The 25,839-nt window shown below is 35.4% G+C and overlaps 1 protein-coding gene across 1 annotated transcript in view; it reads right to left on the reverse strand.

Annotated features, from left to right (window-relative positions):
• LOC150094275 (uncharacterized) overlaps positions 1-25,839 on the reverse strand; it is a 449,181-nt gene that overhangs the window by 53,620 nt on the left and 369,722 nt on the right. The window contains exons 8-10 of the mRNA XM_090412434.1: positions 20,853-20,992; positions 11,634-11,756; positions 1,416-1,600 (exon numbers count right to left, since the gene is read on the reverse strand). Coding sequence (XP_090268560.1) covers positions 1,416-1,600; positions 11,634-11,756; positions 20,853-20,992 — 448 coding nt within the window. The remainder of the gene's footprint in view (positions 1-1,415; positions 1,601-11,633; positions 11,757-20,852; positions 20,993-25,839) is intronic.

Consider the following 25,839-nt stretch of genomic DNA (forward strand, 5'->3'; position numbering starts at 1 on the left):
CAGTGTGAGGACCTCTGTAAGAAAAGGGTATATGTGGAACTACAAGGGAGTGATTATGAAGAGCTCAGGATACAGACTGCAGATGTAGCATGGAATGAGGAGTTAGATGGAAAAGAAATCAATGCAGCTTGGGGGATTTTCAAAAACTATCTAGTAGATGCAATCTAAATGTATTCCGAGGGTGAGAAGGTTAAATAATGTAGGCGTGAAATGGATGAATAAAGAGTTAAGCATGCGATACAGAGAAAAGGGGCATTGTAGAGGCAGCATAAGAGAAGTGGAAGTAACCAATTTCATGAGGTCTACAAAGACCAGGCAAGGAAGGTGACTTGGTTGGTGAGAGTAGCTAAAGAGAGGTATGAACAGCAGTTAGCTAATGAAGCCAAAAATAATCCTAGTTTCTGCACTCACCATACTTTCAGGTCAGGCAATACATTCCACTCAACAACCACTCTCCGTGCAAAGAACCTGCTCCTCACTCCCTTACTCACACTCTCCATAATTATACAGCTTCCAGAGATGGCCTCTTGTTGTACTCTCATCTTTCTCTCTACTGTATGAAAAATCTCTCCCATATTAATCTGGTAACAATCCATCACCAACTTATGCCTCAATCACATCTGTTCACCATCTATTCACAAGGCTCTACGAGTTACATTCCCTCAATCTGTCCTCATATTCCCCACTCCACAGATCAGACACCAACTTAGTGAACCATCTCTTGAACACCTCTAACATATACTCATCCTCTTGAAAACCAGGTGACAAAACTACACACAGCAGTCCATATGCAGCATGATCAAGACTTTATACAAGGGAACTATACCCTCTTTGTTTCTGCATGTCAAGGTCCTTCTCATCATTGCCATAATCCATTGTGATGTTCTTTCAATTTTAGCAACGTGATCCCTTAACTTGAAGTCTCTATTCACCAATACTCCCAGATCTCTCATCTCTTCTACTCCTTCAAAATTTACCCAACAAGACATAGCACTTTGTGACAATTAAACTGATAGCTCTACTCACACAGTCTATTGAAATCCTTCCCCAAGGCCATTATACCTATACTCAGCTCCTCATTTTTTACCTAACTTTGCATTATCAACAAATAACTGCATATCTGCAGTTAAGCCTGTCCCAGTATCATTAACATACAAGTTAAACAATTATGATCCCAAAACAGACCCTTCTAGCATTTTGCTAGTGATCTTCCTCTTTTGAGATACCACTCCCCCATATAACGAAGAATTTGTTGTGCATAACCAAATTTCTGATTTAATCAAGTTATTCATATGCATACTTTTAAAGTAATTATCCATAATATCCATTTTTTGTTTGCTGCATAATAAGTGCAACAAACAAAGTAAGGATGAAATATAAAACTATTACCATCAAAAATTTTTCACAAAACTTACGGATCAGAACGACTACGTTTTGTATCAACTGCTGCAAGATTTCGACATTCTTTAACATGTACTTCCATTGCTCCACCTTTATAATTGTAATTCAAACCAAATAAAACTTCTCCAGAAACTGCTACAGTTCCATAACGACCACCTCCAGCAGCACTGTACACACTTGTCATGCTTTCACTGCGAGCCTTTTTTGGAAACAACAACAAGCTATTTTAAGAAATCACTGAATTTCAATAATGTTACTGAATCTTAAGAAAGAAATGGCTTAAGATCTAACATTTTAAATCACTTTATGAAACATTACCTATCACTTCCCAAATATATACTACCAAGGTATACAGTTTTATAAGTAGAATTATTTTCTAGTAACTGAAAATACAGCCTAACAAAGATGCTCTAGATAACTGAAATTTTTAATGATGCAAATGATTAAGAAGGTATTTGATCACTCATTCTAAAAATTGCACATTTCTCCTGATCAACATTAATAAACAAACCAGTTTAGTCTAAAATTCCTATTTTTATAAAAAAAAAGTATGAAAAGAAAGATGGCAACTCAGTAGTAGTATTTGGAATTACAATTACACCATACTTGATTTAAAAGCTATAAAGAACTTTATAAAAAACACAATGAAAACATACTGTAAAAGCATTTTTAATATGGTGGTACAAACCTAGTATTTTTTTTTTTTAAATGCATGTATATATAAAAACCTACAGACTTATCATGAACATTGCTAGACTAAAAGCAAAACTGTGGGGAGAAGTTGTATCAGTATATGAGTATATTCATCGATTTAGCTATTTTTATGATAACCCTATGCACGAAAGAAGAAATATAAACTAAATCAAGTATTTGGGATAGTCAATGTGTGGAGCCTTTAACAGCTATTTTAAAATGAGATGATAACCCACCTTGTCTTTTTAACCCTATGCACAAATAGTTATTAAACCGGATTATTTAATATGCCAGCTCGACTGAAGTACTGTAAATGTAATAATGGTGTTATATAACCAGGGAACTTTGTTCTAGAGATCAAACACGATATCTTTTCACGCTGTAGGGTGCTGCCACCACCCAACAAGTAGGACCGAAAGTTTCTTAGTGGCTAAGAAACCTTCCACTACCTTCCTCTTGGTAACTAGAGTTGAGGTACTCATTGAGTTCAATAGACAGCCAACAGAAGACCTAGTAAGGTGTTCCAACTTAAATAACAACTGGATGGTGTGTGTGTGTGTGTGAGTGTGTGTGTGTGTGTGCGCAGGGCTCCATTTTCTGAAATGCCCTGAAATAACAAAACACATATTTGATCATTAGAATACATTTACTTACCACATTTATCTACATTTATCTACCCTTATGAAATGCAAACTAAAAAATAAAAAAAGAGATCAGATTTTCCAAACAATGCATATGTTCAGAAATACACACACCTTAAACATTGATCAAAATGAAAAATTACAAATCTGCAAATAGCAATCAAACGTTTGCAATCCAACCCATATTTGTCATTCATGTAACCAAGAAAACTTTTTTCACCAAAAAAAGATATCAAAATGAGCACACACACCAGGTTTGTGTATATTTAATTTTAGCCTAGCAATATAAAGAAAAAAAAAATAACAAAACTTGAAGCAAAAGAAAGAATATTTATTTTAAAATAAAATTTGTAGTTAAATTAATCATAAAAAAACACAATGAATAAAATTACCAATTCTGTAATAATGAATGAATAATATTAACAAAAAGAAAAAAAAAGAAAAAAAAAGGCAAACAGGGAAAAAAAATCTCAAGTATTCAACCTTTCAAAGATTAGGCAGAGGTGGATAGATCAAAAATCATCTGTGAGAATTTGTCACTGAGATGTGTGCTAATGGTGGAACATAAAACATTCTCTATGTCTCAATGTCTCAGAGCGTTAAATATTCTGAACCTACCAATCAATTGCTGAGTTATAGTGTGAGAACAATATCTATTAGTTAGTGTTCCAAGAGCAACGGTGAACTACCCTGAAAAAATCTCACCAGGAATACTTTGTGGGCAATCCTACAAAGTCACCTACGGTCGGAAACTACCAAAAGGGAAAACCTGTGTTCCACGGATCATCCACCCATTTTATTAGATATAATAAAATAATAGTTAAAATTTCATTCAAGTATTTCATGTGTTTAAAGACTGTTAACTACATTCATATTGATCTCTTATGATTCTTTTCTTGCTGGTGTAGTAAACTCATATTTTGATATGAGAGAATGGTAATTAGTTTTTCTTATTTTGTGCTTTTACCTTATAAATGCATAAATATATATATACAAGAATCCCAAACATCCAGTTTGACTTGTAAAGAAACTCAAATCAGTTTCACATTTGACTTTTAGAGTATGGTCTCTGGAATATCTTATCCTTAGTCCTCCCATGGAAATTGAGTATCCTCAGAATTATCAACACGTTAGCACAATAATATTTTAATATTTGCCAAATATTTCAGTCTGAAATTAACAGACTATCATCAGTGGCTTGAATCAAACAGTTTTTACAAGGTGGAATACAAACAATTGATCATTCAAAAGTAGAATGAGCCAAGTGATGTTACATTGCTAAGCACTAAAGAGAGGTAAATTTCATCAGAATGATAAATAAATTATAGCTATCAATTCACAATTTCATACAACAATTTTAATTTATAAATTCAATTAAAGATAACATTAGACTAATGTAAGAATTAGAAGGTCTCAAAAAAAAAAACCGGAGTGTGTTATCTGGATTAAACGTTCCCATATTTTTGACAAGGATAGGCAATCATTTCGATTCAAGTTAGGGTGTTGAAGTAAGGCCTCACCACTCTCTTTGAATAGACATTCGAATTTATAGTGCCATCTGTGTAGAAGGCGAGTCCTGGACCAGAGAATGTTATGGTTTGTCTCTATCCTGTGGTGCGCCACTCCAGACTTATCGGATTTGTTGTGAAGAATGTACGATTGATATACTTGTATTCTTTTTTCTATAGAGCATCCAGTCTGTCCAAAGTATGACAGATTGCAGTCACATGGAACTTGATATACACCAGGCAGCAACAATAATTGAGCATTTATCTTTAGAAGAGGGGAAATAGGTGGATATTTTGTTAATAGGGATATAAGTGGCTGTTAAATCATATATCTTCAAAATTCTTGAAATTGGTTCTGAAATTCCGGAAATATATGGAATTGGAACTTGACATATTGATTCTTTGTTGTTCTGGATTGGATTGCAGAAATCAAACAGATGTTGTGTAGTCTTTTTGGAGAAGCCATTTAATTTCATGTAATGTTTGATAGTGGAAAGTTCTTTCTGTAATTCGTGGGGAGTTGAGCAATTTGTTCTAGCTAATCGAATTAAACATTTTATGTTTAATTCGATTTTTGATAAGGATGATGGGCAGATTGTTTGAGAATGTAACGTCCAGTAAAAGTGAGTTTTCTCTAAACTATTGTTGTCAGAATACCTGAAGGTGAGCAGATGAGAAGGATGTCTAAAAAAGATAACTCGTTGTCTTTTTTAATCTCCATGGTAAACTTGATACGAGGGTGTAAAGAATTGATTTTAGCTAAAAAGGAAGGTAAGGAATCTCTGTTGTGAGGCCACACTGAAAAAATGTCATCTAGATGCTCCAAATAAAAGTTGGCTAGAGCAGGTGAAAGTGGACTTCCCATAGCCAATCCTTCTACTTGGTTGTAGAATTTGTTTTGACACAAGAAATATCCAGAGTGCATCATGAAATTGAATAATTTTATGATATCTTGTGGGAAGATGTCAGCAAGTAAATGTAAAGTCTCTTTGAGAGGTACATTCGTGAATAGAGATTCTACATTGAAGCTCACCATAAGATCAGTAGGTTGTAATGAGATATTTTTTTAATTTGTTTAAGAAATCAGAAGAGTTTTCTTTTATTGAAATCACATATAGGCAAATCACACTCTTTTTTGAAAAACTCTTCTGATTTCTTAAACAAATTAAAAAATATCTCATTACAACCTACTGATCTTATGGTGAGCTTCAATGTAGAATCTCTATTCGCGAATGTACCTCTCAAAGAGACTTTACATTTACTTGCTGATATCTTCTCACAAGATATTAAAATTATTCGATTTCATGATGCACTCTGGATATTTCTTGTGTCAAAACAAATTCTACAACCAAGTAGAAGGAAGAGCCATGGGAAGTCCACTTTCACCTGCTCTAGCCAACTTTTATTTGGAGCATCTAGAAGACATCCTTTTTTCATCTATATACCTTCAACCTTCATTTTGGGTTAGATATATAGACGACATTTTTTCAGTGTGCCTCACAACAGAGATTCCTTACCTTCCTTTTTAGCCAAAATCAATTCTTTACACCCTCGTATCAAGTTTACCATGGAGATTGAAAAAGACAACAAGTTATCTTTTTTAGACATCCTTCTCATATGCTCACCTTCAGGTATTCTAACAACAGTTTAGAGAAAACCCACTTTTACTGGACGTTACATTCTCAAACAATCTGCCCATCATCCTGATCAAAAAACAGGAATCATAAAATGTTTAATTTGACGAGCTAGAACAAATTGCTCAACTCCCCACAAATTACAGAAAGAACTTTCCACTATCAAACATTACATGAAATTAAATGGCTTCTCCAAAAAGACTACACAGCATCTGTTTGATTTCTACAATCAAATCCAGAACAACAAAGAATCAATATATCGCGTTCCAATTCCATATATTTTCCGGAATTTCAGAACCAATTTCAAGAATTCTGAAGAAATATGATTTAACAGCCACTTATATCTCCATTAACAAAATATTCACCTATTTCCCCTCTTCTAATGATAAACACTAAACTATTGTCGCTGCCTGGTGTATATCAAGTTCCATGTGACTGCAATCTGTCGTACTTTCAACAGACTTGATGCTCTATAGAAAAAAGAATACAAGCACATCAATTGTACATTCTTCACAACAAATCCGATAAGGTGCAACACGAGATAGAGACAAGCCACAACATTCCAGAACTCGCCTTCTACGCAGATGCCACTATAAATTCGAATGCCTATTCAAAGAGAGTGGTGAGGCCTTACTTCAACACCCTAACTTGAATCGAAATGATTGCCTATCCATGTTAAAAATATGGGAACGTTTAATCCGGATAACACACTAAGTCTTTTTTTTTTGAGACCTAATTCTTACATTAGTCTAATGTTATCTTTAATTGAATTTATAAATTAAAATTGTTGTATGAAATTGTGAATTGATAGCTATAATTTATTTATCATTCTGATGAAATTTACCTCTCTTTAGTGCTTAGCAATGTAACATCACTTGGCTCATTCTACTTTTGAATGATCAATTGTTTGTATTCCACCTTGTAAAAACTGTTCGTATCAAGCCACTGATGATAGTCTGTTAATTTCAGACTGAAATATTTGGCAAATATTAAAATATTATTGTGCTAACATGTTGATAATTCTTAATTTCATGTGACAAGTCTCTCTCAAGAATAAAATTGAGTATCCTGACTTACAAGTAGTGAAAAGTTGGAATCAGTTTCTGCAGAGTTGACTTTTTTTTTTTCTTTTTTTTTAAATTTCATTCCTATATTATCTTTCATAGCAAGCAAATGGAGATTGCATATAATAAGAATTTCAGAGAAGGTTTAACTATCACATCAGGATTCATCTATCTCTTCCATCTTCTTCATACTATTTCTTAATCATGCATTAACAACTTCATGTACCATTGATGACTCAGAAAGCTTGTTATGTACACAAAGACAAATTATTGTCTTTGTGTACATAACGAAGGCAAAAAATAAAGAAAATATAATAAATAATAAATAAATTATAACCAAGAATCTCAGTAATCCTTCAGAACAACAAAAACTCTTAACAGCACTCCAAGATGTCCAAGTCAAGCTTACAAAATTCTTGCTCCACCCTCTGTATTACTACTTAGCACTGTCTTCATTATCAAAGGAAAGAAACACCAACAAATCCAAACTTCAGAGATAAAGCCAGAAATAAACTGCTTATCTGTTTCACATTTAACTTTTTTAAAATTTTAAGGAACTTTTTATTAATTTTTAACACACAAGAGGTCCCAAAACATGTGACATGACAATGTCATGTGTGGACAAGTGATTAGAAAGAAGAAAGGAATTTGTTGATGTGTTTCTTGAAGAGCTGGGGGCTGCAATACTGGAGAAAATTGCATAGGGAAGACTTTTCTAAAGAGCAGAGATGGAGAGAATGAAGGCAGAAGATGAGAAGTTTCTTTGATGAGCTTAAAGTTACAAACTGTATATAATGCTGAACAGCAGTTGCTCATGCTTGTACATATTTAGAGGAAAGAGGAGGGACAGTAGCAGCCAGTTCAGCAGAGCAGCACCCATGAAAATACCTATAGGAAAGACATAATGCAGCAACAACAGAACACCTATAGGAAGCAACTGGATGGAGTCAGTGAGGGATCATCGATTAGGTCAACTGCTCATTTCCAAACACAATCAAGCATTATGGAAACCACGTGGAAACATGAAAACTACTAAGGGATTAAAGCATAAAATATTATGATAAGAGAAAAATTAATTATCTTTGATATTTGCTGTTTCAGCTGTTATTACTAAGCTAATACCCAAACCTCTAATATAGCAGGATTACAAATGATAGAAAAACAAGCCATGAGTTAAGAGTAAATGATGTTTCAGCTGTTATTACTAAGCTAATACCCAAACCTCTAATATAGCAGGATTACAAATGATAGAAAAACAAGCCATGAGTTAAGAGTAAATGATGTTTCAGCTGTTATTACTAAGCTAATACCCAAACCTCTAATATAGCAGGATTACAAATGATAGAAAAACAAGCCATGAGTTAGGAGTAAATTCTCAGTTCTAAACCTCATCTTGCATTAGCTTCTAATATATAAACCTCAATAAATTTTACCTATCATAATTTCAATTTCTAAGAATATTAAAAATGGCATAAATAGCATTTCGACAATTGGCTAAATAAACTGCAAAAAATCCCTAGAGTTAAAGCATTAAAAATTGAAAGATGTATCTTTTCCCTCCATTTTTTCTCTCTACCAACAAATATCTTTCCTTAAATTCACAAGGAAACTAAGTAACAGATATCTACAGAAATTATGAATGATTCCCATTCTCTATATTCCAGGAAACAGATGAAGCCAGAGACTTGGAAGTGTTAGTGGATAGGGAGTTAAAGTTTAAGGGGCACATAGCAAAAGTGGCTAAAGCAGCTCATCAGATCACTTGGTAACTGAAGAATATTTTGATGAGCAGAGACAAGCAGATTATTTACAAGCAGATCTGGGAGCCAGGGTTTCTTAGTGATGAGGAGGAAGTGGAGAAGATCCAGAGACGAGCGACCAAGGTAGTAGCAGGTCTATGGAATGAACCTTATGAGAACAAGTTGTTGAAGATTTGTGGGTTACAGAAACTGGTTGATAGGTAGAAAAGGAGTGATATGATTGAGACATACAAATTACTGAGGGGTTTTTACAAGATTAATTCAGAGGAAATTTTTCAGAACAGGTGTGTTGGTGGGAGAACTAGGGGGCTATCTATGGAAACTGAGTAAGAGTGTAGTTAATAATGGTGTTAGAACTGTTTTTTGCTTGGAGAGTAGTGAATGAGTTCAAGCAAAGTATGATAGATACTGCAAATGTTGGATAGTTCTTGACATAATGTTTAGGGCCTCCCTTAATGAGTCTAAGGACTCCTTGGGAGTTGCCCATAATAATAATAATATTTGAAGAAATTATTCCTGTTTTCATCCTTATTTTTAACGAGTGCAAACCAACAAAAGTTTACAAGTGAAAGATCTTCATAACTAGCTACTTGTATGTTGAAGAGGTTGACTTTGCATCAATATTGAGATGTATTATTTATTCCATAAATAATGCATCTCCTTGAGAACTCAACACTACAGACATAAGATACGCTGGGGAGTAGGGCTGACCACCTTATCCTGTGAATGGTTTGAGGTCCGATGATCAATAAACCCTCAACACTGCAAGGTAAAAGAGGGAAAGGAAGATGATAATAACACATTTCTCTCTCTCTGTGTCATGCATACATCGAAAGAGTCACTACCCAGATCAGATTAACCTTTACCGAAGTCTCATCAGTGGGAGCTAGATCTGTGATACTAAAAGTTAACTCAACAGTAGCAGACATATTTCCACACAAGCAGCAAAATGGTATGTCACAATTATGACAATACTTCAGATCAGAGATAGTTGTAGCAAGTCTTCTACTGGGAAAGAAAGTAAATAAAGATAAAAACAAGAAATTACATTCTTGTTTTTATCTTTATTTTTTTTACAAGTATGAGCATGCCAAAGTTTGCATGTGAAATTTAACATAACAAAGCTTTGCATGATTCATACTGGTTGCTAATGGTATCTGGTATTTTCCACATAATTTAATGTTGTTCCTTTTTTGCATATATAAAGCTGTGCCTTTTTGCATATGTTTGAGGAAATTTCCATTTCCTACAGCTAAGAAAGATGATTGCTTTTTGATGGTAATGATCACAAGGCCCACAGAGCACCCCCCCCCCCACACACACACATACCCTCAACATACTGAGAGTATGTGAGTTAGAGCTGCATATAATTAGAAAGGAAGAGAGAATGAATGTGCTCATGAATGCAAAGTTAATTTATTTTCATGGTATTGATGACAACACAGAATGATAAGAAAATAATTTATTTGTGATATTTTGCTGGTATTATATCCAACATCTTCATAGCATGCAAACAGTTTGTCACAGTATATGAAACAACAATAATTTGGTATAACAGTAGGACTAGCTTAAAAAATTGTAATGAACAACACAAGAAACTAAAGTCCTAATTAGGCACCATCTACTTTGGAAAAAGAAAGAAAACAAGTATTAATTAGGTCTTAAAATTTGCTGTTGGAATCAGCAACAGCAGATTCCAACAGCAACTCCAAACCTCAACAAGTATGGCTGTATAAATTTAGAGGGTGGCATGGGAAAACTAATTAAAGGGTAAATTAAAGAATAGTCTCATTTCAGTAACCTAGTTACATTTTATAATAGGGTGGTAAATGTATTAGACAAAGGTGATGCTTATATGATGATATTACTAGATTTTAAAAAAAGGCTTGACAGAATACCAAATGACAAACAATTGAAATTCAAAGGATTATTGGCTGATATAAGCCACTGCAATGTAATGGCTTCTATCAAGTACATGCAAAAGTGATGTTTTGAAGTGGAAATGTGACAAATAGTGTGTCACAAGGTTTTGTTTCGGCATAATAATTGCTAAAGTTATTTTATTTTATTTTCCTATACTGAGGATATTGTTTGCTGATCACGAAACTGAAAAGAGAGTAATCTTGTAACAACAACAAATCACAAATCTTATAGCAGCAACACACACCAGGGAGTGTGTTGCGACTATGAGAGCATTTAGAAGCAGGCTGGTGCTCAGGACAGATAAATGAAGATAGTTCAATGTTGCATAAAGTAAAGGACACAGACAAACAGAAGAAAGCAATAGTGCCATTTGTGTAATGTAATGATCAAGCCATATCAGAATTTCTCTGTGCACTGCACATCTCTGGTCACTTTGACACATGAATGGAATGACATGGACACATTAGAGGCTGTGGGCCAGAAACAAATGACTAAGACTACCTTAAGATTGTGGAATGATGAGTATATGGAGAGACTGAGAGAATGGACTTTACTGAGCTTTGTGGATGGGTGTAGGGATGATATGACTGAAACATTTATGTTGACGAGGAGCCTGTCAGACAGATGTAAGGAAAATACTTCAGACAGTAATAGGTAGTGATGAGAGAATGAGAGGGCATCATCTCCTGAAACATTATAACAGTCATGTCAGTAAGGAAATGCAAAGTATATTTTGCATGAGGAGTGGTGAATGGGTGGAAAGCATTTCCTGAGTGGATGGCAAGTGCTGTAATGTATGTTTTAGGTAAAGTATGATGGGTATTGTAGTCAGTAGAGAGTTTAGCTGGAAATAATATTAACAGAATAGTTTATCTTGATTGTATATTTGTATATGTAAACATTTGAAATGGAAACAAAACACAAACCCAGGGGGGGGGGATGGAGGGGAGGGAGAGGAGAGAGACAGAGAGAGAGAATTAAAAATAAATAAAGAATTAAGGTGACTTACCCCAAAAGATGATAAGGAAATCTGGCTACGACTCTGATAGGTAAATACTTGATCTAAATCATCATCCTGAACTCCTACGCTATCTTTATCAGAACTGGCAACACTGCCTCTACCAGATGGACTCTATATGACAATTAATATCAAAATAAATAACATTTACAAAGAATAAATGATACTTTATTTATTAACATATCATATTAGGAATCAATGAGTTTTCTAGGGCTTAATTAAGTTATAAATCAAATCATGATATGTCAGTAGTAATAATACCAAGGAAAATCACACATATTAAGAGAACATAATCAGTGAAAGGTGTGATTTGATATGAGAGATATTAAATCACACCTTCAAAACAACTGTTCATTATGGTGGAAGTTGGATTGGCTTGATTTACAGCCATAATTATTCAAGAAAGTCTAAGGTTTACCAATTTTGGAGACAAAAAAAAAAAAAAGACTTTTCAGGAGGAAAAATCCTGATACCTGCATATTATATTGGCTTACTCACTTTCAGTGGAAAGCCTATATAAAGTTGCTTCATATCAAAGATAGGATTTGAACCTATATCTTTCCAAGTGAAGGTCAAATGTAGCTTTCTCATAATGCTATGGAGGCACAACAGTAGAAGCGGAGAGAGAGAGAGAGAGAGAAGACATAGGGAAGGGGAAAAAGTGACCAATAATGTAATTTATATACAACAATGATGAACCAGATATGGATCATTTACACAAATAGTGGTAGGCAAGAGAAATGCAAATGTTGATAGGATGTTTGTTGTTGTTATTTGGCATTACAGCCAAAGTGACAATGCCAGTGTATTATCTTATATATGTTAACTGTGTGTGTGTGTTCTTCTAGTTAGTTTGTCTGTCTTATAAGATTTTTAAAAAAATTCCAGGAGGAAAATCTTGCTATCTTGGTAAGGAAAAGTTCCGTATAAAGGTTCAGGCAAGATTCAAGCCTAGGTCTTTAAAGTGGAAGTATCACACTAATATTGACTGAAGTAGACTGTATGATATGAATACGATAGTGTGGAGCTACAATAACAAACCTTGTAACTCCATGTATCTAAGAATAACAACGTTGTTCTTAAACCACAATAGACAAACATTTAAAGTACAACAATTTCAAAACATACATATAATAACATATGCATTGCTTACTTTTCAATATGATATAAAAGGCAAAATGATATAAAATGAATCAGTATCATATCACAAAGGTTTGGAATGTTATGGCTAAAGAAATATGGACCTAAAACATAAATGTACTGAACACTTTTTTGTAAAGTTGAACATATAAAATCGAAATTTCATTCAGCCAGAATATCTCTAGTACATACATTGAGTGGCTAGATTATTATGTACGCCTACCTAATAGCAAGTACAACTGCATTTAGCTGCTAGGACAGCCTCAAATCACTGCAAAGACTCAAAATGTCAAAAGCATTCCACAAAGATGTTGTTCCATGTACACTTGACATATTTGATGATATATAAGAGATGATATAATAAGAGGGATGGCCTACATTTGAATGCATTTGGTACCAGGAGTCTTGGAAATTTATTAACTGGTATGAGACCTCGATAATCGGTATGAGACACAGAGTCAGGGAAACTGAATTGTGATGAGAGGAATGGTGAGAATCAGTGTGTAAGAGTGACAATGTTATGTAACTGTGTTAATGATGGAAATGGGTATTACTTTGGAAATGATTATGAGGAGAGAACAATTTTGTGTTCATCTAGTTTGGACATATCAAGCATGTGCAAAGATGTCTGCATAAATAAGGCACTAGATAAGAATAGAGATCTGCAAGTTGTCCAACTGTGTTATGCAGATTACAGACAAGTGTCTACAAAAAAGCAAGCAGGTATCTTATTATGTCTCTACACAAATGCTAGGAGTATCAGAAACAAAGGGATAGAGTTTGTTGCTTTGTTCAATATGCTGCATCCTCATATTGTAAGCATTAGACTTGGCTATCAGAAGCAGACATACCACCTAGCATGTCTGCTTCTCATTTTTAGTATTTTTAGGAAAGATAGACAGAACAGGAGAGAAGGGGGGGGGAGGGTGCTGCTAACAATTTATGAGTTGAATCCAGTTAGAGTTGAGACCTATGACTGCAATAACAGTAACAGTTTTTCATGTAGCAGTGAGTTTGAAGCTATTTGGTGTGAGGCAGAGTCTTAACAAGATCAAATACATTGTGGAGTGTTGTTACAGACCTAGTGAATCAAAGAAATGCATTATCAAATAAAGAGGATGGGTGAGAAACGAGTAATCATAATGGGGACTTAATTATCCGAACACTGATTGAGTAGATGTGAAATCTCATGAGAAGAAGAAAACTGAATTTACTAAGATGTTGCAAGACAACTTCCTTAAGCAGCATGTGACAGAAGGAACTCAAGGTCCAAGAGTGTTAGATCTGATTATTGTGTCAAAGGGAATTTTAGTTACAGATGTAACAATTCTGCTTCTGGTTGACGACAGTGATAATGTAGTACTCACTTGGGAAGTGGCTAAGTTTATGAACGTTCCATTCAGAAAAGGTTATATGCTGAACTACAAAGAAGGAAATTATAACTTCCTGAGGAATATGCCAGGTTCTGCACCATGGTATTAGTTGTTGAATGAGAAGGATTTTGATAGTGCATGGGAATGTTTAAAAAATACATAAATGATGCACTATCAGAATGTATCTAAAGTTTGAAGAATAAGTAGGATAGGAGTGAAATGGATGTGTAATCTAATTAAGAATGAGATTCGTAAGAAAAAGATGATGGAGAAGGAATACTGAGTGCATAAAGATAATGTTCATTATGAAAATTATAAACAACAGGCCAGAAAAGTCACAACTGTTGTATAGAAAGCTAAGCCTGAGTATGAAAAGAAACTGACTCTGCAAGCTAAAGACAACTTATTGACAGATATCAAAAAGTAGTATATGGAGTATGTGAGTCTACAAGATTTAAGGTAACCAGTAGTGTGCCAAAAAGATCAGTCCTTGCTCCATTATTATTCAATCTGTACATTAATGACATTGTGAAAGATTTGGCATACAACATACAGTTATCTGATGACAAACACCAGTAGCGTAATCAGGAATGCAGTATACAGTACTTGCAGAATGATTTGAATAGGCTGGTATTGTGGGCATGTGAAAAGGGCTATCAGTTCAAAGTTAGTAAATGTAAACTCACGAACTTTGGTGTGATCAAATATCTAATGTTGTATTATATATGCTAGAAGAAACTGATCAGGCCAGGGATCTCGGAGTTTTAGTAGACAGGAAGTTGAAGTTCAAGAGCCATATAGCAAAGATTGCAAATATAACTCAGAGAATAATTGCAATGCTGAAATGAATCTTGAAATGCAAAGATAAGGAAGTCATTTTGCCACTTTAAAAGGCCTTGATAAGACCTCACTTGGACTATTGTGTGCAGGTTTGGTCTGCTGGTTTCCATGGTAATTCTGATACAGTGGGGAGAGAGTTCAAAGGAGAGTGTTAAAATAATATTAGAATTGTGAAATACTGATTATGAAGACAGATTGAGAATTTGTAGATTGCAGACACTAGCAAACAGGAGAAAGAGGAGTGATATGATTGAGACTTTCAAACTTGTGAAAGGGTCATAAAGGATGTCACTAGTGAGAATTTTTCAATTTAGGAAGGGTGGGGGAAGAACAAGAAGGCATCACTGGAAATTGAGAATGAATGCTGTCTAGAAGAGTGTGAGAGCTAGATTATTCTCTCATAGACTGATGCGTGATTGGAATTGATAGCCATTGGATGTGGTGTGTGTGCAAGTAGTGTTAATGAATTCAAGAACAGGTATTGAATTAATTGAATTCAAGAAAGTGACAGCTAATGCGGATAATGTGGCCTACATCGATGAGTCCCTGATTCCCTGGAGGTTTCTCTTAATAATAATATTATTATTATTAAGAGATAATAATATTAATAATAATAAGCTGTATAACTGAGAGGAGACCTCCACATAGCCTTTAAAGGAATGTGGAGAACCGACCAGGGCTTCTGAATTAATGTCCAATCCTCACCTTCTTGTGGTGCACCCTGTTGGATATCTACCTGGATACCGAACAAATGAGGATGGGCTGGCAATTTGGAATTTAGCCAACCAAATTGTATTCCTATTGGCTTAAACCAAAATACAAAATGATGGTACAACATGACAAAATTTCATGCCGGCTGGGGCGTCGCCCGGTTAAACAAGGCCCACATTGTTTTCGCCTTAGTCTTTATTTGAGTTGTAAGTCAGCAGTTAGAATTGAAGTACAGAAAGATGGTTTAATGTTAAAACTGGTGTGAGACAAGGATGTACATTATCCCCTCTGTCATTCATTATCTATATGGATCACATTATGAAGGAAAGTGGTATTAAACATGATATCAAAATTGGAAATGTTAATGTCAGCTCTTTGCTTTATGCAGACAATGTTATACTTCTAAATAAATCTGCTACAAGCCTGCAAGATTCCCCGACTAAATTGAATAACTGTTGTAATAGATATGGCATGAAGGTCAGCAATAAAAAGACAAAGACAATGAAAATAGGCAGAATCGTTAAAAATGTCACCTGTGTTGTGAACGGAGAACCTGTGGAACAAGTAAAACATTTCAGCTACTTACGCATGATTTTTAGTGAAGATGGTAAATTAAATATGGAAATAGATAACAGAATCAACAAAGCTGGTATGGTAGAAAGTCAATGGAATAAATTCATATGGGATAAGAGAGAAATTAGTAGGAACACTAAATTAGCTGTATATGAGACAGTGTTCAAACCAGTTTTAACTTATGGATCTGAGAGCTGGGTCAGAAGTAAAACCATTGACCAAAGACTAGTGACCGCAGATATGAGGGTCCTGAGAAAGATTAGAGGCATGAACAGATGGCATCAATGGCAATATCATATTAAAAACGAGGATATTAGGAAAGAACTTGACATTGTCAGCATTCAGGAATGTGTTAGCAGAGATAATCTCAGGTGGTATGGTCACTTAAACAGAATGGGCGAGGAAAGATTAGCAAAACAAGTGTTCTCTGCCAGGTTGGTAGGAAAACAACCCAGAGGAAGACCAAGATATAAGTGGATTGATACGGTACAAAGTGCCGTAGATGATAGAAATATAAGATCTGATAATGTTGGAGTCTTGACAAGTAACAGACTGATTTGGAGGAAAATTGTAGATAGGAAGTTAGTAATGATGTAAATTTTTCATGTAGTACTATCATGTCCTGTACACCCCTTGAGGGTACATGTCAGGAATTTGATGATGATGATGATAACATTAATAATATTATTATTAAGAGGTACAACGAGCTGTTTCCTACAGCTCGTTGTACCTCATATCCCACAAATTTTCGATTAGGTTGAGATCTGGTGACTATACCAGACCACCGAAGTATGGTAAAATCACCTTCATTTTCCTATAACCATTCCCAAGTGATCTCTGCTTTATGATGCAGCAAATCATGTTCAAAGTGATTTACCAGCTCAGTAAATCAGGCATATTCCTACAGAGTATGCAGAAATACACTAGATTTGCAAAAATGTTCAAAGTAGGCTTGCCAGCTTGGTGGACAAAGTGGTTAGCGTCACCTCTGCAATCTTGCTGCAGGAATGGATTTCATTGAAAGTCTTCTGATGGCAAAATTATTTTTGTCACCTGGTGTGAAACCACTATTTATTGAAGGCTTGAAATAGTTGAAAAAGTACCATGTTTAAATAATAATATTTTTTGGTTTACCGATCAAGTGTTGATCAATTTTGTTAACTGAACCAACTAGTTTCGCCACACTTATCTGTTGGCATCTTCAGGGCTTACATAGAGGTTTAAACAATGTCACAATTATGCGTAACTGCAACCTGACAAGAATAACTGTAAAAAACTGACTAGAATAATTACAAATAAAATAGTATCGAACGTGAGTGAAACACGAATCGCATGTACAAGATCAGCTAGCTGTTGCTGAGGAACTTTCTGTAGTTTGTATTAAAGTTCAATTTGTCCGTTTTTAAGGTTCTGATTAGGGTTTTCCATATCTCTGGGAGTATTAGGCCTTGATTTCTATTAAGGTTGACAGTAGAACGGGCGACTGTGGCTGCCTCTTCGAAATTCTTGAATGGTAATCTTACTCTATGTAAGGGGAACAGCTTTTGTCCCACTCGGTGACATGGTTAGTTGTAGAGAAATGAGACGACAGGCCAGATATGTCCTGTCTGTTGTTTTTGACATAGCCAATGTGCTCCTTTTGCCTGATTTCGAGGCTTCTCGAAGTCTGTTCCGACGTAATTAGAGCCACATGAGCATGGAATATTATAAACTCCAGCATATTTGTAGAAAGGATGGTTGTCTTTTGGAGATCTTAGTAGTTTACTAATAGATTCTATTGGTTTGAATGTTACTCTTTATTTTATGCTGTTTGAGGAGATTGGCGAGCTTGTTGGAGATGCCACTTACAAACGGAATTGCAATCATTTTTATATATTGAATATCTTCTTGTTCTCTTTGTGGTGGTTCAGAGAAAAGGATTTTATTGACTAGTCTTCTTGGATATCCGTTCAAGTACAAATTGTTGGAAATAAATTTTAACTCATCTTGAAGGGTCTTGTTGTCCGTTGTGATGCGAATCGCTCTTTTCTTTAACATGTGCACAATGCTGAGTTTATGTGAGATGTGGTGGGAGGAGTTGAAATGTTGGTAGCGACCTGTATTGGTCGGTTTTCTGTACACCGATAGATTTATACTGCCGTCAATTTGTTTTTTGATTAAGATGTCTAAAAATGGTAGTTGTTTTTTTCTTTCAAGTTCCAGAGTGAATTTAATAGAATGATGGAAGGCATTGATCTTTTTGAGGAAATCATATATGTCATCTTTGTTATTGTTCCACACGATGAAGATATCGTCCACATATCTAAACCAAATTTTAGGTTTAGATATGTGTTGAAATGTAGGTAGCGACCAATACAGGTCGCTACCTACATTTCAACTCCTCCCACCACATCTCACATAAACTCAGCATTGTACACATGTTAAAGAAAAGAGCGATTCGCATCACAACGGACAACAAGACCCTTCAAGATGAGTTAAAATTTATTTCCAACAATTTGTACTTGAACGGATATCCAAGAAGACTAGTCAATAAAATCCTTTTCTCTGAACCACCACAAAGAGAACAAGAAGATATTCAATATATAAAAACGATTGCAATTCCGTTTGTAAGTGGCATCTCCAACAAGCTCGCCAATCTCCTCAAACAACATAAAATAAGAGTAACATTCAAACCAATAGAATCTATTAGTAAACTACTAAGATCTCCAAAAGACAACCATCCTTTCTACAAATATGCTGGAGTTTATAATATTCCATGCTCATGTGGATCTAGTTACATTGGACAGACTTCGACAAGCCTCGAAATCAGGCAAAAAGAGCACATCGACTATGTCAAAAACAACAGACAGGACATTTCTGGCCTATCGTGTCATTTCTCTACAACTAACCATGTCATCGAGTGGGACAAAAGCTGTTCCCCTTACATAGAGGAAGATTACCATTCAAGAATTTTCAAAGAGGCAGCCACAGTCGCCCATTCTATTGTCAACCTTAACAGAAATCAAAGCCTAATACTCCCAGAGATATGGAAAACCCTAATCAGAACCTTAAAAACGGAAGAAATGAAATTTGATACAAACTACAGAAAGTTCCTCAGCAACAGCTAGCTGATCTTGTACACACGATACGCGTTTCACTCACGTTCGATACTATTTTATTTGTAACTGGTAATTAATTTACGGAATTAACAACGCATATGAAGTATTTAATTAAAGATAGTGATTCATTAAAGTTATCTTTAATTAAATACTTCATATGCGTTGTTAATTCCGTAAATTAATTACCAGTTATGTCTAACCAACGTATAAGTCTTACTACTATTTTATTTGTAATTATTCTAGTCAGTTTTTTACAGTTATTCTTGTCAGGTTGCAGTTATGCATAATTGTGACATTGTTTAAACCTCTATGTAAGCCCTGAAGATGCCAACAGATAATTGTGGCGAAACTAGTTGGTTCAGTTAATAAAACTGATCAACACTTGATCGGTAAACCAAAAAATATTATTATTTACTAATTTATGATCAAGAAAATAACTTCATGAAGTACCATGTTTAATCTCTAGATCAGAAAAACTGAATGATTTAACCTCAGCCCACTCATGGTAATAAATGTACAACAGGTTTCCAACCCTACCTGCAGAATCCTCTGCATTTCACATTTATAAAAAACCGTGGCATCTGGGAGATCAAAGTACTAATCTTACAAGTTACAAGATTACACTTCTCACACCATCACACTGCTACCAGCATCCTATCATTGTAATATATAATTACAATATATATTTGTATATATTGTAATATATTACAACAATTATATATAATTGTTGCCAATTGATGCCATATCCTATCCCCTGCTGTTAGCATAAAAGTAGTGGAATAGTAATTTCTTTAGCTTTATAGTTCATCTGAGAAGGCACTTCTCTCTACTCCTCAAGTGCCCAATATTAGTGTTTCTGTACTCAAACTCATTAGCTACTTGTTTACTGACAAGAATGAGGTAATCTGAAAAGAAAAAAAAAAACAACTTGTTGTGAGAGGATGGGATGATTGCAAGAAATGCATTGTCTAACAGATAGGCCACATTTGATCAAATGGCAGATCAACAAAAGCCTGCAGAAGAGCATATATAAAAATACAATGTGTTGACTTTACAATCAGCTATTTCAACAACAGAACTACCACTGATTGAATGTTTCTAGGTTGTTGGACCTTTCCATTTTCATACTCTAGATAATGTTTACATAATTACTCTAGAGGAACAGCAGTTTCCATGATATTTTTAACATCACAGCATTTTCCCATTATCACCTTGAAATGCATGGGTATGCACACAAACACAATATCCCTCAGTTACACCTACCTATCTACTGGCTTTACACAGTAGCCTAAACTGGGCACATGACATTGTTTCTGATAAAGTAATACTACCACCGACAATGGAATATAGATAACTATCTATCATTTAGTATTTATATATGAAGGTGTAGGTTTAGTATGATAAACACAATCACAGTATTAGTTTATGTTAACTTAAAATAACACCATAAGTATGAGATAAATATGAATTCTTACATCTGTGCAATCCAATACAGATATTTGAGGCAAATTTCCAATTCCTTGTTTTGTAGTGTCATCACTCCCACCTGAAGATGATCTTCCTCTTCCTCGTAACCTTCCATGAGGAGATGAGCGATGAGATGCACCACTTTCATCTAGTTTGAAACAAATGTGTTAAAAATTTTCAAAAGAGTGCAATTTTTATCTTTATATTTATCATGTGTTTTATTCTGTTAAAGAAACATTCTTCATAATGACATCCTTATTCATAAAAAAACTGTTTCCTAATAACAAAAACGCTGGTTCCAAAATGTCTTAACATCCTGTTCCTTATTTTAAAATTCACCACCTTGATATAATTTTTAATCATTCCTCTTCCATACTTTACTTTCTCTTTCATTCTTTATTTTGCAATATTTCACACAATTGTCAAGATATAATATAAAAATAGTCTCTCAACAAACTTAAGGACTGTATATGTATCCTTTGCCACCAATTAAACTGTCCAAATGAAGCCTGGAAATTGGTGAAACATTAGCGATTAATGCTGTGTATCTTGTAATTTTTCACAGAGGCATAAGAGGAGATTACATGTATCCTACAATATGCATAAATTAAAAAAAGATTAATCACATTGCAAGAGCGTAAAGATCTATATATATATATGTCCTAACTTGGTCTATTAAGGACAGACAAGAAAACTGCTAACATTTGTCTTGAAGAAAATAAGTAGTAATAATAATAATAAGAGTAGCAATATTATGGCATAGGAGACAGGTGGTGCTACTTAAGTTATTACAAACCTAAGAAACAATTTCTTGAGTCAGAATTATAAACTCTCAAATCTTAAAAAGTATGCCTGCATTAATTTACCAAAAATGTATAAGACTGTTATTTCAAGACAACCTTCAGCTCAATAGCTCAGGTTACTTATATATATATCCAGTCATAGAAGGCATCATGCTAGGGCATTAGTTCTCTTAATTTCATTACAATATGACCCACAATACTTGACTACGTGCTTTATGTCCTGAGACCAGACACTGGTTTAGAATTCAGTGAAATATCATCATCATCAAATTCCTGCCATGTACATTCAAGGGGTGTATAGGATATGATAGTACTACATGAAAAAAATTACATTATTATTAATTTCCTATCTACAATTTTCTTCCAAATCAGTCTGTTACTTGTCAAGACTCCACCATTATCAGATCTTAGATTTCTATCGTCTAAAGCACTTTGTACTGTATCAATCCACTTATATCTTGGTCTTCCTCTGGGTCGTTTTGCTGCCAACCAGACAGAGAACACTTGCTTTGCTAATCTTTCTTTGCCCATTCTGTTTAAGTGACCATACCACCTGAGATTAGCTCTGCTAACGCATTCCTGGATGCTGACAATGTTAAGTACTTTCCTAACATCCTCGTTTTTAATATGATATTGCCATTGATGCCATCTGTTCACACCTATAATCTTTCTCAGGACTCTCATATCTGTGGTCGCTAGTCTTTGGTCAAGTGTTTTACTTCTGACCCAGCTCTCAGATCCATAAGTTAAAACTGGTTTGAACACTGTCTTGTATACAGCTAATTTAGTGTTCCGACTAATTTCTCTCTTATTCCATATGAATTTATTCCATTGACTTTCTACCATACCAGCTTTGCTGATTCTGTTGTCTATTTCTATATTTAATTTATCATCTTCAGTAAAAATCGTGCCTAAATAGCTGAAATGTTTTACTTGTTCCACAGGTTCTCCATTCACAACACAGTTGACATTTTCAATGATTCTGCCTATTTTCATTGTCTTCGTCTTTTTATTGCTGACCTTCATACCATATCTATTACAACAGCTATTCAATTTATGTTGGAGGTTTAATGGACTTTTTACAGCACTCACAAAGAATTAAAATAGAATTTAATACTTCCTATATTTCGTCCTAGTCACTAGGACATCTACGGGGATTACAAAGACAATTAATGTAACATGCACACAAAAACTTACAATACTAAGCCCAACCACGTGGGTGACAATAAAGTCCTATCTAGGTGGAGCGCCCTCTAAGGGCAGTTGTAGGTGGCCTGGAATGTAAGGTGGGACCTCTGGCGATGACTGTTTCCCAAATCTTCGGAAGCTTAATGCAACCGTATTTGTTAAGATTTGGTTGGTTTTTGAGAGCTGCTGCTGCTTCTAAGAAAAGTCTCTCTTTCTTGAATTTGCTGTGGTGGAGCATGGTGGTTTTTTTCCATGATACTCTGTGGGTGGTGTCCAAAACATGGTCAGCCAAGCCTGAATGGCCTTAGTTGTGTTTAACGATGTACGACTTGTGTTCCTCTAGGCGGATGGATGCTGATCTGCCTGTCTGTCCAAAGTACGCAAGCTTACAGGAACAGGGTACTTTGTAAACTCCAGGCAGAGAGAGAGGAGGGAGCTGATCTTTCGTAGAACGGATAAGGGTAGCCAGTTTGCGGTAGGGTTTATATGCTGTGTGTAGGTTATACTTTTTTAGTATCTTAGCTATTTTTTCTGAAGTGCCACGGATGTAGGGTATGGTGATGGCATTTTTAAATTCTTGTTGATGAGAGGGACGGGGAACGGGGGTGGAATTGATTATTTTTTTGATACTGTTTGATACCGAGCCATAGACTCAGCCCCACTCAAACCTTCTATCTGGCTAAGATATGTAGATGATGTGTTCTCTATTTGGCCTCATGGCCCAGACACGTTAGATTCCTTCCTTGGTCATCTGAATAGCCTACATCCAAGAATCCAGTTTACTATGGAAAAGGAAAAGAACAATTGTTTACCCTTCCTAGACACCTTAGTCACGTGCCTGCCTAATGATACACTTGCCTTCACTGTATACAGAAAACCCACACACACAGGCAGATACATTCACAAACTCTCCCACCACCACCCCTCACAACAATATGGCATCATTAAAACCCTTACCAAGAGAGCCCGCAATCTTTGTTCCAGTGGAACCGCCCTCACTACTGAGCTTAACCACATACACAGAACTTTCCTCTCCAATGGCTACAGCGAACACAGTATCAAAAAAAAAAAAAAATAATAATAATAATCAATTCCACCCCCATTCCCCGTCCCTCTCATCAACAAGAATTTAAAAATGCCATCACCATACCCTACATCCGTGGCACTTCGGAAAAAATAGCTAAGATACTAAAAAAGTATAACCTACACACAGCATATAAACCCTACCGCAAACTGGCTACCCTTATCCGTTCTACGAAAGATCAGCTCCCTCCTCTCTCTCTGCCTGGAGTTTACAAAGTACCCTGTTCCTGTAAGCTTGCGTACTTTGGACAGACAGGCAGATCAGCATCCATCCGCCTAGAGGAACACAAGTCGTACATCGTTAAACACAACTATGGCCATTCAGGCTTGGCTGACCATGTTTTGGACACCACCCACAGAGTATCATGGAAAAAAACCACCATGCTCCACCACAGCAAATTCAAGAAAGAGAGACTTTTCTTAGAAGCAGCAGCAGCTCTCAAACACCAACCAAATCTTAACAAATACGGTTGCATTAAGCTTCCGAAGATTTGGGAAACAGTCATCGCCAGAGGTCCCACCTTACATTCCAGGCCACCTACAACTGCCCTTAGAGGGCGCTCCACCTAGATAGGACTTTATTGTCACCCACGTGGTTGGGCTTAGTATTGTAAGTTTTTGTGTGCATGTTACATTAATTGTCTTTGTAATCCCCGTAGATGTCCTAGTGACTAGGACGAAATATAGGAAGTATTAAATTCTATTTTAATTCTTTGTGAGTGCTGTAAAAAGTCCATTAAACCCCCAACATAATGTCCTCACAGCACTTAAGCCTCTACACAAGAAAGCTATTCAATTTAGTCAGAGAATCTTGCAGACTTGTAGCCGATTTATTTAGAAGTATAACATCATCCGCATAAAGCAAAGAGCTGACAATAACATCTCCAATTTTGATATCATGTTTAATACCACTTTCCTTCATAATATGATCCATATAGATAATGAATAACAGAGGGGATAATGTATACATCCTTGTCTCACACCAGATTTAACATTAAACCATCTTCCTGTACTTCCTTCAATTCTAACTGCTAACTTACAACTCAAATAAAGACTAAATACTGCTTGATATAATGCCCCATTGACACCATATAACTGCAGCGTATTGAATAGCTTCTCTCTTCGCACCTTGTCATATGCCTTTTCCAGATCGACAAAACTTAAATACAGATCTTTGTTATATTCCCATGCTTTCTCGACTATTTGTCGTAAAGTGAAGATCTGATCCTGACAGCCTCTATTTGGCCTGAATCCAGCTTGTTCTTCACCAAGCTTTTCTTCCACAATTCTTCTCAACCGTTTCTCAAGTATACTTGCATTGATCTTGCCAGGAACACTCAGTAGGGAAATACCTCTGTAATTCTCACATGCAGTTTTATTTCCCTTTTTTATATATGGGTACTATGAGAGCTCTACTCCAATCATCGGGAATTCGTCCCTCTGTCCAGGGTTTCTGAACTATGCAGTGCAGCCACTGTAAGACTCTTATACCACCATACTTCAGTATTTCTGGTCGAATATCATCTACTCCTGCTGCCTTTCCACATTTCAAGCCTTTGATGGCTTTTTCTACTTCAAGTATGGATATGTATTCCTGACTGCATGCCTGGTCAGTGTTTTTTACCACTGTGCTGTCATCACTGCTTGTTTCATTTAGCAGTTTTTCAAAGTAATTACTCCATACTTCAAGGATATCTTTTTCTCCTATTTTCATGTCACCTTTATCATCTCTAATTCCTTTTACAGCACTCTTTTCTCCATTCTTAAGCTTCTTCAATAACCTCCAGAATATTTTGCCACCTTCTTGATATTTATTTTCTATATTCTTGCCAAACTCCTCCCATGACTTTTGTTTAGCTAGTTTTACACAGTGTTTAGCATTCTTGCATTTGTCTCTATATTCTCTAAGAGCACAAGCTGA

The sequence above is a fragment of the Typopeltis vanoorti genome, chromosome 22 (assembly GCF_054136105.1).
Source record: "Typopeltis vanoorti isolate ZY-2024b chromosome 22, IOZ_Tvanoo_1.0, whole genome shotgun sequence".
In the NCBI taxonomy this organism is placed as follows: domain Eukaryota; kingdom Metazoa; phylum Arthropoda; class Arachnida; order Uropygi; family Thelyphonidae; genus Typopeltis; species Typopeltis vanoorti.